Source organism: Quercus robur, chromosome 10 (assembly GCF_932294415.1).
Source record: "Quercus robur chromosome 10, dhQueRobu3.1, whole genome shotgun sequence".
NCBI classification, from domain to species: Eukaryota; Viridiplantae; Streptophyta; class Magnoliopsida; order Fagales; family Fagaceae; genus Quercus; species Quercus robur.
Window position 1 is genome coordinate 5425607 of NC_065543.1, and position 15560 is coordinate 5441166.

General features: G+C 34.6%; 1 protein-coding gene and 1 long non-coding RNA gene across 11 annotated transcripts; both read right to left on the reverse strand.

The window, feature by feature from the left end:
• Nucleotides 1–622: 622 nt before the first annotated feature.
• On the reverse strand, nt 623–13365 carry LOC126701587 (uncharacterized). Of its 10 annotated transcripts, none has more exons than XR_007647416.1 (9): nt 13261–13365; nt 13084–13149; nt 12216–12739; nt 11940–12087; nt 11388–11488; nt 11179–11255; nt 9161–9193; nt 1485–1637; nt 623–1296 (listed from the first exon to the last, which is right to left on the reverse strand). XR_007647416.1 is itself a non-coding variant. In XM_050399786.1 (7 exons), the coding sequence occupies exons 3-7, from the start codon at nt 12304–12306 to the stop codon at nt 1630–1632; spliced, it is 327 nt and encodes a 108-aa protein (XP_050255743.1). In that variant the 5' UTR covers nt 12307–12739; nt 13084–13149; nt 13261–13365; the 3' UTR covers nt 1486–1629. The 10 variants fall into 10 exon arrangements, 1 of the variants encoding a protein (XP_050255743.1); XR_007647415.1 differs by having other exon boundaries at nt 11179–11272; XR_007647417.1 differs by having other exon boundaries at nt 11179–11272; nt 13062–13149.
• Nucleotides 4343–5898, reverse strand: LOC126701590 (uncharacterized). The gene is made up of 4 exons (XR_007647420.1): nt 5807–5898; nt 5647–5713; nt 5371–5527; nt 4343–4466 (listed from the first exon to the last, which is right to left on the reverse strand). It is a non-coding gene; the product is annotated as an uncharacterized LOC126701590 (long non-coding RNA).
• Nucleotides 13366–15560: the final 2195 nt, after the last annotated feature.

Genomic DNA, 15560 nt, shown 5'->3' on the forward strand with positions numbered 1-15560 from the left:
GGAATTTTGAAAACAACTTGTTACTGCTGTGTAGATGGAGAAGAGGACTCTCTGCCACAAATATCAGCTTCACACACTCTCCCTTTTGGGTCCAGGTATAGGGTCTTCCCTTTGAGCTCATGTCTGATGAAGTGGGTAGAGAGCTTGGGAATAATATAGGAAGATTCATTGAAGTTGATCGGCGAGCAAGACAGTCAGACCAGGCGAAATTTATGAGAATTAGAGTGGACCTTCAGCTGGAAAAACCACTCAGAAGAGGTGGAAAAATTGCTAGTATGGAAGGTGAAAAATTTTGGGTTAATTTCAAGTATGAAAGACTCCCCATCTTTTGCTTTCAGTGCGGGAGGCTGGGTCATGACGAGAAGCGCTGTAAAGAGCTCTCAAACCAGCAAAATCCCAGGCAATACGGCGAGTGGCTTCGAGCATAGGGGAACTCCAAAATGGGCACAGAAAAATCTCACTCAACCAGCAATGGGGACCGTGGCGAGGGTAGTGCAGACCGGTTTGAAGGAAACCATGCCACTGCAACGAAGATTTCTTCTACTTCGGTGTCCGATTGTGGCGATGGACTCTCAGGCAGTATAAAGAACCAGCGAGCTTCAAGTTCAAAAAAAAAAAGAAGCCATGTCCCTGTGACACAAACACAACAAATCTTTTGATCAAAGCTCACAAACAAAATTTCTTCGTTGTCTCCACCAAAGCCCCTAGTGATTGTTGCAAACTTCACACTAGGATTAAATCAAAGTAGTACTTGAACTTGTGCAAAGGTACTGGCTTAGTCATCATATTAGCTAAATTATCTGTAATCCTAATCTTCTGAAAAAAAATATCTTCCTTATCAACAACATGCTGAGTTCAAGAGTAACGGACTTGGTCTTTTACTAAATGAATGGAACTCTGACTGTCACAAAATAGACAAATGTGCTTATGATGAATTTTCAAGTCTTCAATCAAACCATGTAGCCAAAGAGCCCCCTTTTGATTACAATCAAACCCATGTATGCAGCTGTAGTGGTTGCCAATGCAATAGCCTACTACAGTATCAACCTCCAACTCACCAATGCTTTAGCAAATGTATGTAGCTCATAGTAGAATGGAGCTTATCTAGATCCTTGACATAGTCTGAATCAATGTGTCTTCTAAAAGATTCATCTCTCGCAAACTTCAAACCCAAATCATCTCAAGATCCATATAGCAGCTTGCCCATGACCCTTCCTTAGATCATGCATATAACAACTAACCATGCTAAAAGCCTAAGAAATGCTGGGCCGTGTACATACCATTTCAAATATGAGGCTGCCAACCAAACTGGTATTAGAGCTTTAATTATCACAAAAATAACAGCACAAGGAACACAAAAAAACACAAAAGACATTTCTTTGTATTCTACAATGTCAATGGTTAAATAGAATGACAAAAGAGAAGACATTAAATAACATGAGTTTTTCATTTCTAAGTAACTATGACAATGAAAAAAGGTATACCTTTAATATCTAAGTCAGGATTTAGAGAACACATTCTATTGCTGTAGCAGATTAGGTCACCAAGTTTCCAGATTGGAGTCTTTTATTTAGGTAGCAATGATTTCTCCACTGACTACCACACCTCACATCCAGATGCAATTAGCTTTTAACGTCCTGCAAGATACCAGCCTAAGGAATTGAAGAACACAATGACGCTAAACAGTATAAAACTCTTTCAGCTAGTGAAGTTTACATTTACCAGAGATTCTAGCAAATTTGTCAACTTCAGGTCCTGCACAAACAAATTTACAACATAAATTTAGCCATGGGAAGAATAAAAATAAATTTGCTAGTGGGTTGTTTAGGCTACAAGATTAAGTAACAGAGTTGGTAATAGTAAAAGCTTAAAATATTGACTAGGCATAAAGTTGTTCAGCCTAGATTAGCGATTAGCAATTATCACTGCTACTTTGTGTGTAGACTGCAAAATTAGTTTATGTAAGCAATTTAGATTTAGCATTCATACATGTATGTTTTTCCAAGAAAACCACATATTGTATCTTGCTTCAACTTATCATGGACAATATTGTTTTTGGTGTACGAACTACAACTTTTTTTGATAAGTAATAATCTTGATTGAGACCAAAATAGAATTGCCCAAATTATTCAGGAATTATACAAATGGGTACTAAAATTATATAATAGCATGGTAAGATATTTTTGTCATGGCTGAATTAATTAATAGAAGTTTTTAAGTCATATATTTAAAAAACAAATGGTACTAATTGAATAATTGCAAATAGAAGTCAACATAGACAGAGGCATATGTTCATTCCTATCCGCTCACTGTAGACTAGTATCCTTCAAACTTTTGTATGAATTGGAGCACCCAAACTGGTTGGCCTCTTAGGACAACAAGATTGACAAGAGAAGAAGGCTGTAACAGACATGTAAAAATCTATTAACTGAAGCTAGTATTATTAAATTGCTCTAGCAGAGATATGTTGAAGCGATTTTTCTGTGAAGCTATTTGACAATCAATCAAGTGTGCAAGATGGCTAACCATCAAATTTATACCTTAGCAATCATTGAAGTGTTGAAGTCACAGGAAGAAAGGGCTCTAGCCTCTAGGTGAGGCCATGATAACAGATAAGATTTGATAGGTGGATGAACTGTCAAGAGTTCTGTTTAGTAAAAAGATCCCTTGTTTAATGTATATATATAGGGCATGGAAGAAACCTGTGTAGCTAATTTTGGTTAGCATCTTCCACAATCAATGTCAAGAAATCTAACCAACTTATTCACAAGAAACATATCTTACCAAAATGTAGAAATTGAAAAAATTTCTAAGAAGCCACCATACTCGTGAATATATGATTTTCTCAAGTGGCAAGTTCATTGTAATTGTCACAGTCCAATTGAAACAAAAATATGCCATCCTGCCACACTGTTGGAGTATGTCATGGATCTTTCCCTCTTCTAATTGGTTAGAGTTGTCATCAAAATCTCTCGGCAGAGTGGCCATTCACTATTTTTATATCCATAAAACTCATAAATGACTTAATGTGTAAAACTTTCAAATCATTTCTTTGAGAAACAAAATGAAATTCTAAACCAAAGCGTAATTTGAATAACCAATAAAAATTATATATGTTCATTAGCTTATCTGCTTACTATAAAGAACTGTTCTTCCAACATGTGCACGAATTGTAGCATGCAACCAAATGTGCTTTTTGTTAAGGAAAAGCTTACAAGAAGAGAAGAACAAAACTGACATTAATTGAAGCTAGAAAGATATGAAAAAGAAATTATATTGACAATCAATCAACATGTAAGATGGCTTTTCACCAGATACCTTAGAGTGCAGTAAAGTTCAGATGTTGTTGAAACAAAGGTTTCTAGGTTAGTCAACCATAACCCAAAAAAAATATATATATATTTTGTAAAAGAGATCCATTGCTAAGTACGTAAGAGATGGCAAAAACCGTGATGTAAAAGTTGGAAAACTAAGACTCACCTAATATTTTGTTGGTTGATAAAGGTAGTGCTACCATGTAGAGTAAACTTGTAAACATTGCAGATATAGACGCAATATTATTCCAATTGGCCAGCAACCAGAAATTTCACACAGGTTAAAAAGAAGAAGAAGGAGAAGAAACCCAAAAAAAGTAATATGAATTACAAAAAATTGTGTGAATATGATAAGAGATATAAAATGAAAAGAGACTCTCTTTTGATTTGAATCTCATGTTGCTCTTCTTTCTCGGGGACATTAGACAGGTCATTTACAGATAAGTCAAAAATTTCACAGCTTTTTGCTCAAACCCTTTGTCAGCTGGTTGAATTTTGAAGGGAATGAAACAGATTTGAGTGCCTGTAGATCAAATGTGACCTTTTATTGGAACATTGAAAAATAACTGGCATCCGTAATTTAACAACGCACTGCACCACATCCAGTGCTGGTATATGTTCCGGCTTCTTGCAATTGTTAACAGACAGATGATGTATAAATGAAATGTTCCCCAACTATAGAAGAAAAAAAAATCCATTCTTTCTAATTTTGTGGTTTTAACTTTTAAATATTAAGGCGCTGTGCGTTGAAGTTGATGAGGCAGAGGCTTGAGGTAAGTATAAAATCCCTACGCATTTAGCCTTGTCCAACAGAAATTGATCTTTAGTCCTAACATGCTAGGCATTATGCTACAATAGTGAGGCTGGGGATTCACATAAACAAAAAGTAGATATTAAACATTCATTACTGTTTACCAACTATCTATCATTGAGCTCATCTATAGTCTTAAAATGTGAAAGAGAAAATCCCCAAGGTACATAATTTCATTCCAATAAATAGAAAATGCATAAGGAAAAAAAGAAAAAGAAAAAAAGAGCAGCATAGAAAAAGATAGATTAATGAAACCTTCAAGAATCCGACTTCAATAACAATCATAATATGTGCAGTGTCCTCAATCTTTGACTGCCATCAATTTGCCACAGAATTTGAACCTAACAAAGAAGAATGAATTTAAGGTGGAATATTAGAAGATAAAGGATGGTGCTTGACTAATTAAGTTCAATTATCTTCACGAATAGTCATTTTGATCTATTGCATTGTAATCACAGTTTTTATAAATTCAAGAAATTTAGTAAGCACACGAAATAGAGAAATCTGAAGCTTACATTTAGTTAAGAGGTACACATTAGAAGAGAAGAACATGAGATTGGAGGAGACTCACAAATTAACACCCTGGCATTACAAAATTCTTGGATTGTCTATGTCGCTATTTAACCACTCTGGCAGCAAACAGTACGAAATATACAGCTTTTTTTGTAAATTCTAATAAATTTCCAACCAATTTGGCAGACCTTACACTTAGCTAACAATAGAGAGTATCTCTATTGGCATGGATTGCACTTCTTCCATAATTTGCTCTAGAAATTAGCAATCTTGTTCCCTAAAATTCAGCTCTTCAGGAAAGGAAAGTTGCCCCACCACTCCAGCAAAGCTTTAAGATCATCAAAATATGATATCTTCAACTCAGAATGTTATTAGGTGTCAAAGTCTGACCAATTTGAAAACTATAGCTCAAGTCACTACAAGAAGAACAGAAAATGCAGAGTACCACCCATGGATATATATATCCTATGCATACTGCTTTCACAAGTTTTAGCTAGAAAGATGTTGTCTTTGTTATCCCTGATTGTGTTTAGTATATAAATGTCTATTATTCAATACGACATAATTTTCACTAAAAGATCACCCATGCATATAAATGTCTTTGTTATCCCTTTTTCTCTCTCAAACTTTTTTATCTGTGGCAGACGTTATAAATCTTGATTTTAAAGATCAGATATTATGAGCGTTGCTGGTATAGAATGCAATAGAAATAAAGACATAGGAACAGGTTACCTATCATTAACGGTCAAAGCGAATGAATCAAATCTCCCCAAGTAGGATTCGAGCCTACAACCAATCAGTTAACGGAGACCACTGTACCATTGAGCTACTGTGGAACAACGATAGATTAGAAGCATGATGATGGTACAAAGTAATGCTCCCATTGGACCTGATAATAGCATAATACAATGCTAAGACTGTGAATGTTATGTGAACTACAACTCTACAACATTCTGTTATGTTGGAAAAGAAAAAAGAAAATGGAAAAAAAAAAAGAAATTGAAGTACCTGAACTTGTTTTGCACATTAATGCATTTCAGTTCTTTCCCCATTTGCATAACAACCACGGAATAACCTACAAGCACATCATTTTATATTTGGTTCCTTAAAAAAATAAAAAAAGTTTACTAGAAAAGAAGAGAAAGAGATCAGGTTTAGACAGAATTACCTCATTATTTCTATATAATTGGAATACGGGCAAGTGATGCTGAAAATTCAGCGTCTTCTTTGTTTATTTTTGTATCATCTCTTGATTATCGTTTATTTGGGAAAGTGAAAAGAGGAATAAAGAAATTAGGATTGAACATGAATATATATAATTTGTTCATTCAAAGGAGAGTATATGAGAAGAGGATTTGAGGTATCAGAAAACTTACATAGTTATATTTGGAATGTGGGCTATCTTCAACCACTCTTCCCGGCTTCCCTTTGCACATCTTTCCTTTAACTTGGAGCAATTTGAAATATGTAGTTCTTCTAATTTGATGAGGCATGTTGTGGGCAGATACATCAGGTTATTGCAGTCCCAAATTCTGAGTGTTTTAAGGGAAGAAAGGTTGCCCAACCACTCAGGTAAAGTTTCTATTCCATCAAAACTATCAATAAACAGAGTTTCAAGGGCAATGAAATGTTGAATTTCTCCTGGGAGAGAGTTGAGTTTAGCCCACCCTTTCAATTCTAGATCTTCGAGCGTCGTATGAGAGTGTTGGATGAAATTGAGACTGGAGAAAGCATCTAGCTCCTCACAATACCCACCAATATAGAAACTTATTTCACAAATAACTGATGTGGGAAAGGGCATATAGCATTTTCGTACAAGATTATAAAAATTGTTATGGGCTAAAAATCTCTGAACATGTAATAGGAATGAAAAAAAAAAAACCTAGAAGAAAACTGAACACTGTTGAGTTCAAGTCTTGATGGACTTGAAGCCATGTCCCTGTGACACAACAAATCTTTTGATCAAAGCTCACAAACAAAATTTCTTCGTTGTCTCCACCAAAGCCTTCAGTGATTGTTGCAAACTTCGCACTAGGATTAAATCAAAGTAGTACTTGAACTTGTGCAAAGGTACTGGCTTAGTCATCATGTTAGCTAAATTATCTGCAGTCCCAATTTTCTGAAGAAGAATCTCCCTTATCAACAACATGCTGAGTTCAAGAGTAACGGACTTTGGTCATTTTCTAAATGAATGGAACTCTTTGACTGTAACAAAATAGACAAATGTGCTTACGATGAATTTTCAATTCTTCAATCAAACCATGAAGCCAAAGAGATCCCTTGTTGACTACAATCAAACCCATGTATTCAGCTGTAGTGGTTGCCAATGCAATAGCCTACTGCAGTATCAACCTCCAACTCACCAATGCTTTAGCAAATGTAAGTAGCATGTAGTAGAATGGTGCTTTATCTAGATCCTTGACATATTTTGAATCAAATATGAGGCTGCCAACCAAACTGGTATTAGAGCTTCAATTATCACAACAATAACAGCACAAGGGACACAAAAACATACAAAAAACATTTCTTTGTTTTCGACAATGTCAATGGTTAAATAGAATGACAAAAGAGAAGACATTAAATAACATGAGTTGTTCTTTTCTAAGTAACTATGACAATGAAAAAAGTAATACCTTTAATATCTAAGTCAGGATTTAGACAACACATTCTACTAATGCAGCAGATTAGGTCACCAATTTTCCACATTGGAGTCTTTTATTTTGGTAGCAATGATTTCTCCACTGACTACCACACTTCACATCCAGATGCAATTAGCTTTTAATGTCCTGCAAGATACCAGCCTTAGGAATTGAAGAACAGAATGACACTAAAGAGTTTTCAGCTAGTGAAGTTTACTTTTACCTGAGATTCTAGCAAATTTGTCAACTTCAGGACCTGCACAAACAAATATACAACATATATTTAGCCATGGGAAGAATAAAAGTAAATTTGCTAGTGAGTTGTTTAGGCTACAAGATTAAATAACAGAGTTAGTAATAGTAAAGCTTAAAATATTGACTAGGCATATAATGGTGTACAAACTACCATGGACAATATAGTTTTTGGTGTACGAACTACAACTTTTTTTTTTTGATAAGTAATAAGCTATTGAGACCAAAATTGAATCACCCAAATTAGATGGGAAGAATACAGATGGGTACTAAAATTATATAATAGCACAGTAAGATATTTTTGTCACACTGAATTAATTAATAGAAGTTTTTATGTCATATTTCTGAATAATACAATTAATTTAAAAACCAAATGGTACTAATTGAATAATTGCAAATAAAAGTCAACATAAAGAGAGGCATATGTTCATTGCCATATCCACTCACCGTAGGCTAGTATCCTTCAAACTTTTGTATGAATTGGAGCAACCAAACTGGTTGGCCTCTTAGGACAACAAGATTGACAAGAGGAGAAGGCTGTAAGAGACATGTAAAAATCTACTAACTGAAGCTAGTATTATTAAATTGCTCTGGCAGAGATATGTTGAAGCAATATTTCTGTGAAACTATTTGACAATCAATAACAACTGTGCAAGATGGCTAACCATCAGATTCATAACTTAGCAAGCATTGAAGTGTTGAAGTCACTGGAACAAAGGGCTCTAGCCTCTAGGTGAGCCCATGATAGCATATAAGATTTGATAGGTGGATGAACTGTTAGGAGTTTTGTTTAGTAAAAAGATCCCTTGTTTAGTATATATATATATATATATATATATTGGGCATGGAAGAAACCTGTGTAGCTAATTTTGGTTAGCATCCTCCACAATCAATGTCAAGAAATCTAACCAACTTATTCACCAGAAATATATCTTACCAAAATGTAGAAATTCAAAAAGCCACCATACTCGTGAATATATGTAGCTTCTCATGCGGCAAGTTCATTGTAATTGTCACTACCTAATTGAAACAAGAATATGCCATCCTGCCACACTGTTGGATAGAGGAGTCATCAAAATCTCTTGGCAGAGTGGCCATTCACTATTTTTATATCCATAGAAATCATAAATGACTTAAATGTGTATAACTTTCAAATCATTTCTATGAGACACAAAATGAAATTGTAAACTAAATGGTGGCTTAGAGCTTCAATTATCACAACAATAACAGCACAAGGTACAAAAAAAATGCAGAAAAGACATTTCTTTGTATTCTACATTGTCAATGGTTAAATACAATGACAAAAAAAAAAAAAAAAAAGACATTAAAAAACATGAGTTTTTCTTTTTTAAGTTACTATGACAGTGGAAAAAGGCATACCTTTAATATCTGAGTCGGGACTTAGAGAACACATTCTATTGTTCCAACAGATAAGGTCACCAATTTTCCAGATTGAAGTCTTTTATTTAGGTAGCAATGATTTCTCCACTGACTACCACACTTCAAATTCAGATGCATTTAGCTTATAATGTTCTGTATGATACTAGCTCAAGGAAATGAAGACCAGAATGGCAACAAAGAGTATCCAACTCTTTCAACTACTCTTATCAACTAGCAAAGTTTACATTTACCCGAGATTCTAGCAAGTTTGTTAACTTCAGGACCTGTATAAACAAATATTCACCACAAATTTAGCCATGGGAAGAATAAAATTAAATTTGCCAGTGGGTTGTTTAGGCTACAAGATTAAGTAACAGAGTTAGTAATAGTAAAGCTTAAAATATTGACTAGGCATAAAATTGTTCAGCCTTGATTTGCAATAGGCAACTATCACTGCTACTTTTTGAGTAGACTGCCAAATCAGTTTATGTAAACACTTTAGATTCAGCATTCATACATATATGTTTCTCTAGGAAAACTACATTAATATGGTTTTAGTGTATGAACTACCCCTTTTTTTTGAAGAGTAATAAACTTGATTGAGACCAAAATAGAATCACCCAAACTATACAGGAAGTATACAGATGGGTACTAAAATTATAAAATAGCACAGTAAGATATTTTTGTCATGGCTGACTTAATCTTCTTTTTCATTTGGTAATATAAAAATTACACAAAAATGTATTCACCGGCCCCCTCCGAGAAAATTTCCTGGCTCCGCCACTGATATTCACAGATAATATCAGCCAGCCCTAACAAAACACTGAGGTCATGGGATGTTGAAAGTAACAGGAAAATAAGTCAAGAAAATGGCAGAACACTCCTTGTTTGTGAATTCATGCTATCCTTCTCGGAAAGGGCCACCAACACAATTTTGAGAAGAACTTGTTGAAGTGTAGCTGGTCATCTGATGGAAGCAAAGTCACAGCTGGGAGTTCAGATCGGATGGTTTACATATGGGATACAACTTCTAGACGCATCTGGTATAAGCTCCCTGGCCACACTGCTTCAGTCAATGGGTGTGTTTTTCATTCTAGTGAACCTATTGTTGGATCTTGTAATAGTGATAAACATATTTATTTGGGGGAGATCTGAGAATTGAAAGAACTTGCACCATAGTGACTGTTTTCTCAACCAATAGTTGGCTCTTTTAAGCGTCCTTCAAAGACTTTGAAAGAATGGGTTGTAACTTGTATCTCTACTGTAGTTCTCCAAGTTGAATTTTTTGGTATCTTTATTGTTGCTACATGTATTTTGGCATCTGTGAATAGTGAATACATCTAGGCTCTATGATCACCTCCAACGTTCCTTTAGTCCAATCAAAACTTTAAATTGAGAGGAATTTTTGTAGAAATTAAAATCCTTGGCAATTTTAATGATAGGATGGCCATGCTTTAAAACCTGAATACTTTACAGGTTTTAGAGAATGCATTCTATTGTCGCAGTGGATGAGATCACCTATTTCCCAGATTGGAGTCTAATATACATGCAGCAATGATTTTTTCACTGACCACCACTTTTCACATTCAGATTCTATTGCCATTAGCTTCTGATATTTTCCAAGATACCAGCCCAAGGAATTGAAGAAGAGAATGGCAGTAAAGAATTTCAAAATGTGACATTAGGTTTCAACTACTCCCAGATGCAATTGACATTAACTTTCAACTACTCTCATTAGCAAGAGAACTTTGTATTTACCTCAGATTGTAGCAAATCTGTCAACTTCAAGACATTTATTAACAAATATTCAACATAGATTTAACCGTAGGATAATATAATTAAATATGCTAGTGGGTAATTTGGGTTACAGGATAAAGTAACACGGTTAGTAATAGCAAAGCTTAAAGCTCAAAATATTGACTATGCATAAAGTTGTTCAAGCCTGATCAGCAATAGCATCAAGATTTAGCATTCATACATGTATGTTCTATACTTTTCCAAGAAAACTGCATACCATATCTTGTTTCAACTTATCACTGACAATGAGGATTTTAGTGTGGAAGTACAACCGAAATTGGATTAAAGCATAGTAGGATATTTTACTAATGGCTGACTTCATTGATAGAAATTTGAAGTAATATTTCTAAGTAATACAATTAATTTCTAAACCAAATGGTACTAATTGCATATTTGCAAATAAAAGTTAGCTTACAAAGACATAATTCAAAAAAAAAAAAGGGCTTACAGAGACATATGTTCATCACCTTACCTGAGTACTGTAGGCTATTATCCTTGTATGAACTGGAGCACTCAAAACAGGATGGCATCTTAGTTAAGACAACAGCTCTGACAAGAAGAAAAATCTATTACAGACAACATGTGAAAATTCATTAACTGAAGCTAGTTTTATTAAATGCTCTGTGAAACAAATTTGACAATCAATCAATTGTGCAAGATGGCTAAGCACCTGATCTATACCTTAGCTAGCAGTGAAGTGTTGCAGTCACTGGAGCAAAGGGCTCTCGGTGAGGCCTTGATAACAACATAAGATTTGATAGGTGGATGAACTGTTAGTGATTCTGTTTAGAAGAAAAGATCCCTTGTTTAGTATATTATGTGAAATGGAAGTCAAAAACACAGAAATAGTTAATTGGCTTAGCAAGGCAATAAACTCTATAATATAATTATTTGGGTCAAATTTCAAGTTTCTCTGCTTGTAATTGCATATTTTATGTCATTGATTATCTCTAAAATGCAGGTTGAGGGATTGAAGCTAATCTAAAAAGGCTATTCACAGATGTGTACCTTTGAAGTGACTGCTAAAGAGACATTAAGTTAGGAAAATATGAATCCTATACATGGGAACCATTCTATGCTTGCTGCTCTGACAAGGTATAGCTAGAAATATGTTGTATCTGTTATCCCAATTTGAGTTTGGTCATGTGGGGCAATTTCTCGCTATTGTTGATATAAATGCCTATTATTCATTATTACATATTATTCACTAGCAAGATCACCCATTTTCTTTACCTTTCTTTTTCTTCCACAAAAAATTTAAGCCTGTGGCAGATGCTGTAAATCATGATTTTGAAGGTTATTATGCCTCTTGTTGGTAAGAAATCAAGCATGATGAAGGGGTTCAAGATTGATAAGGGTACAAATTTAGGCTCCATTCCACCTGATAATTTCAAATACAATCAATGTGAACTACAATTCTAAGGCTAGACTATTACAAAGCTGAATATATATAATTTGTTGATTCAAAAGAGAGTGTAGGAGAAGAGAATGAGGTATGAGAAAACTTACCTGTCATCTGTCTTGGACCAATCTCTGCAGTGACCCTTAGATATATTCCCCGTCGATTTCTATAAATGGAATATGGGCAATGTTGGGCCATTCTGCGCCTCTCTCCTTTTCACATCTTTCCTTTAATTTGGGGTAATTATAAATGTTCAAATATTCTAATTTGGTGAGGTGTTGCATGGTTTGTGCTGTGGGCAGATACATCAGGTTCTTGCAGTAACAATAACACAGCATTTGAAGAGAAGAAAGGTTGCCCAACCACTCAGGCAAAGCTTCCATTCCATCGAAATTCCATATCTCTAGTCTTTTAAGGGCAGTGAAGCATTGAATTTCGTCTGGGAGAGAGTTGACTTTAGTCCACCCTATAAGTTCTAGATTTTCGAGGGACTTCTGCAAGTGTTGGATGAAACTGAGACTAGGGAAAGCATCTAACTCTTCACAAAACGCACCAACCTTCAAAGTCTTCAAGTGGGTGAGGCGGTCTAACCCCTCTGAAAAACCCATCAATCTTTTACAAAATGCAATTTCTAAAGAAAAAAGAGAATGCAAATATTGTAAATCTGGAATTGGTATCAGATTAGGACAATCCACTATTCTCAACTTTAAAGTACTAGATAATTGCATGATACAATGCTAAGACTGTGAATGTGAACCACGACTCTAAAAGCTAGACTATTAAAAACTTGAATGTTAATTGAAGCGCTTCAACAGCAGAATGCTAACTAATATCAATCTTATAAGTGTGAATTATTACTTTTTCACAATACATAGGCATACATAGTTTTATTTAACTATTGACAGTGAATTTCCCTTTGCATTCCGTTAGGTTGGAAACAAAATAAGAAATACCCTGAGAGAGGAATTGAAGTACCTAAACTTTTTTGTTCATTAATGCATTTCAGTTCTTTTCCTTCTTTCACAGCACCCACGAAATAACCTACACGCATAACATTTGTTATATGGTTCCTTGGAAAAAAAAAAAAAAAAAAGAAGGGAAATGGAGTTTACTGTAAAAGAAGAGGAGGAGATCAGGTTTAGATGGACTTACCGCATAATTTCTGTATAATTGGAATATGGAAAAATCGGCGTTGAATATTGTTTGCAATCATCGAAAGAGATAATTCCTTTTTTCTTCTTCTTCTTCTAAAACAAAATAAAGAATAAATTTAAAAAATTAAAAGATTAGGGAAAAGTGAATAGAGGAATACTGAAATTAGGGGGTAACATACCGCCCATCTGTCTCGGAATAATTTGCACAGCTACCCGGCATTGCCGAAATAGAGGGGAAAAAAAACAATTTGCCATTTTTTTTTTTTTTTTCTTCTATTTTAGCACCAGAATTTTTTTTTTTTTTAAATGATCCACAACATTTTTAAAACAAATTCCAAGTGGCAGATTGTTACTGATTATTATTATTGGGGCAAAAAAATAATCTTAGTGTTAGATTCAAATTTGAACCAATAATAACTAACCATCTCTAATTTGTTGTGAAAAACGTTGTGGATGTAGTATTTTTTTTTTCCCTCCATTTTCGACAACTTAGTTGCCACAATTCTTTTTTTTTTTCTCCCATTTTCGGCAATGCCATTATCACAATTGGTTTCCATTTCGAGCAGTGCGGGCAGGACAAGAATTTCGGTAATCTCATTACCGAAATTCAATTTTCTCTCTCCCTTAACACATTGTGCTTTTTCTTGCAATTTCAGCAGCATTGTTGCTGAAATTCAGTCTCTTTCCTCATTTTACCAAATAACTTTGAACAGTACCTATAACAACAATAAACTCCATTTTTTTGCAATTTTTAGCCAAAAGACTCCTTTAGTGGAGTGTCTCGCGAATTGTTAGTAATCCTTTCGTTTTTAAGAAATTGATTGATAATCAAATCTCTCTTTCACTTTTGATAAAAAAAAAAAGTTTTTTCTTCCTTATTCTTTAATTAGACTTTATACCTCAGGATGCTTATAGATTGATAATTGCAATTAAACCTTATTTTTTATAAGTATTATACATGTTAAATAGTAATTATAATAATTATTGGAAAAATAACTAAAATAACCAAAATCACCAAACAATGAATTAAGAAAATTAGGGGAAAAAAAAAGGAAGAAAAAATCCATTATGAAAAAATCCTTTGAATTCGTGAGTTGAAGACACGATTTCAGTTTGAAATCATGTTTTTAACTCACTATTTTAATTAAAAAAACGTGGATGTGAGTAACAAATGCTACATGAAAGGGGAAAAAAAAAATCCATAAACTAAAAAAGAGAGTACAGCCTAATTTTGTTATCTGTTTGGATGGCTAATTTCTTTAGTTTCTATCTCAGGATTTACCCTATACAGATCAGATTTAATTATTGGTTAGAGAAAGCAGAAGGCTTTGTCTACCGTCGGTCCAATGTCAACGGAATGGTCTACTGTCCATCTGTCCCCATATATTGCTCCTCAAGCACCTGGGCCAAATGGAAAACAGCGGACATCATAGTGCTATATACACAATGAACAGTGGCTACATCTGGTCTGGGTCTCATGACAAAGCAATTTTTGTGTGGAATGTGCATGGGGACTGCAAGAACTTCATGGTTTTAAAAGGGTAAAAGACTGAAGTTTTGGATCTTCAGTGGACCACGGATGGATCACAGATAATATCAGCCAGCCCTGACAAAACACGTACTGAAGAAGGCATGGGATGTTGAAAAACTTTCTAGTTGAAAGTAACAGGAAGACAAGTCAAGAAAATGGTTGGACACTCCTCGTTTGTGAATTCATGCTGTGAAGAACTTGTTGAAGTGTAGCTGGTCATCTGATGGAAGCAAAGTCATAGCTGGGAGTTCAGATCAGATGGTTTACATATGGTATACAACTTCTAGACGCATCTTGTATAAACTCGATCCCTGGCCACACTGCTTCAGTCAATGAGTATGTTTTTCATCCTAGTGAACCTATTGTTAGATCTTGTAGAAGTAGTGATAAACAGATTTATTTGGGGGAGATTTGAGAATTGAAAGAACGTGCACCTTAGTGACTGTTTTTTCAACCAATAGTGTCCTTTAAAGACTTTGAAAAGTTTGTATCTCTACTGTAGTTCCCCAAGTTGAATTTTGGTATCTTTATTGGCAATGTAGAAGATTATTTCCCTTTTTGGAGTATTGTTGCTACATGTATTTTGCCATCAGTAAATACATCTAGGGTTCTATCATCACCCCCACATCCCTTTTTCCAATGAAAACCTGAAATTGAGAGGAATTTTGTAGAAAATTCTTGGTATTTATCAGGGGTTTTATGTCACTCAGTAATTAAATGATAGGATATGAGGATGCCCATGCTTTAGACCTGAATATTGAGGGTCT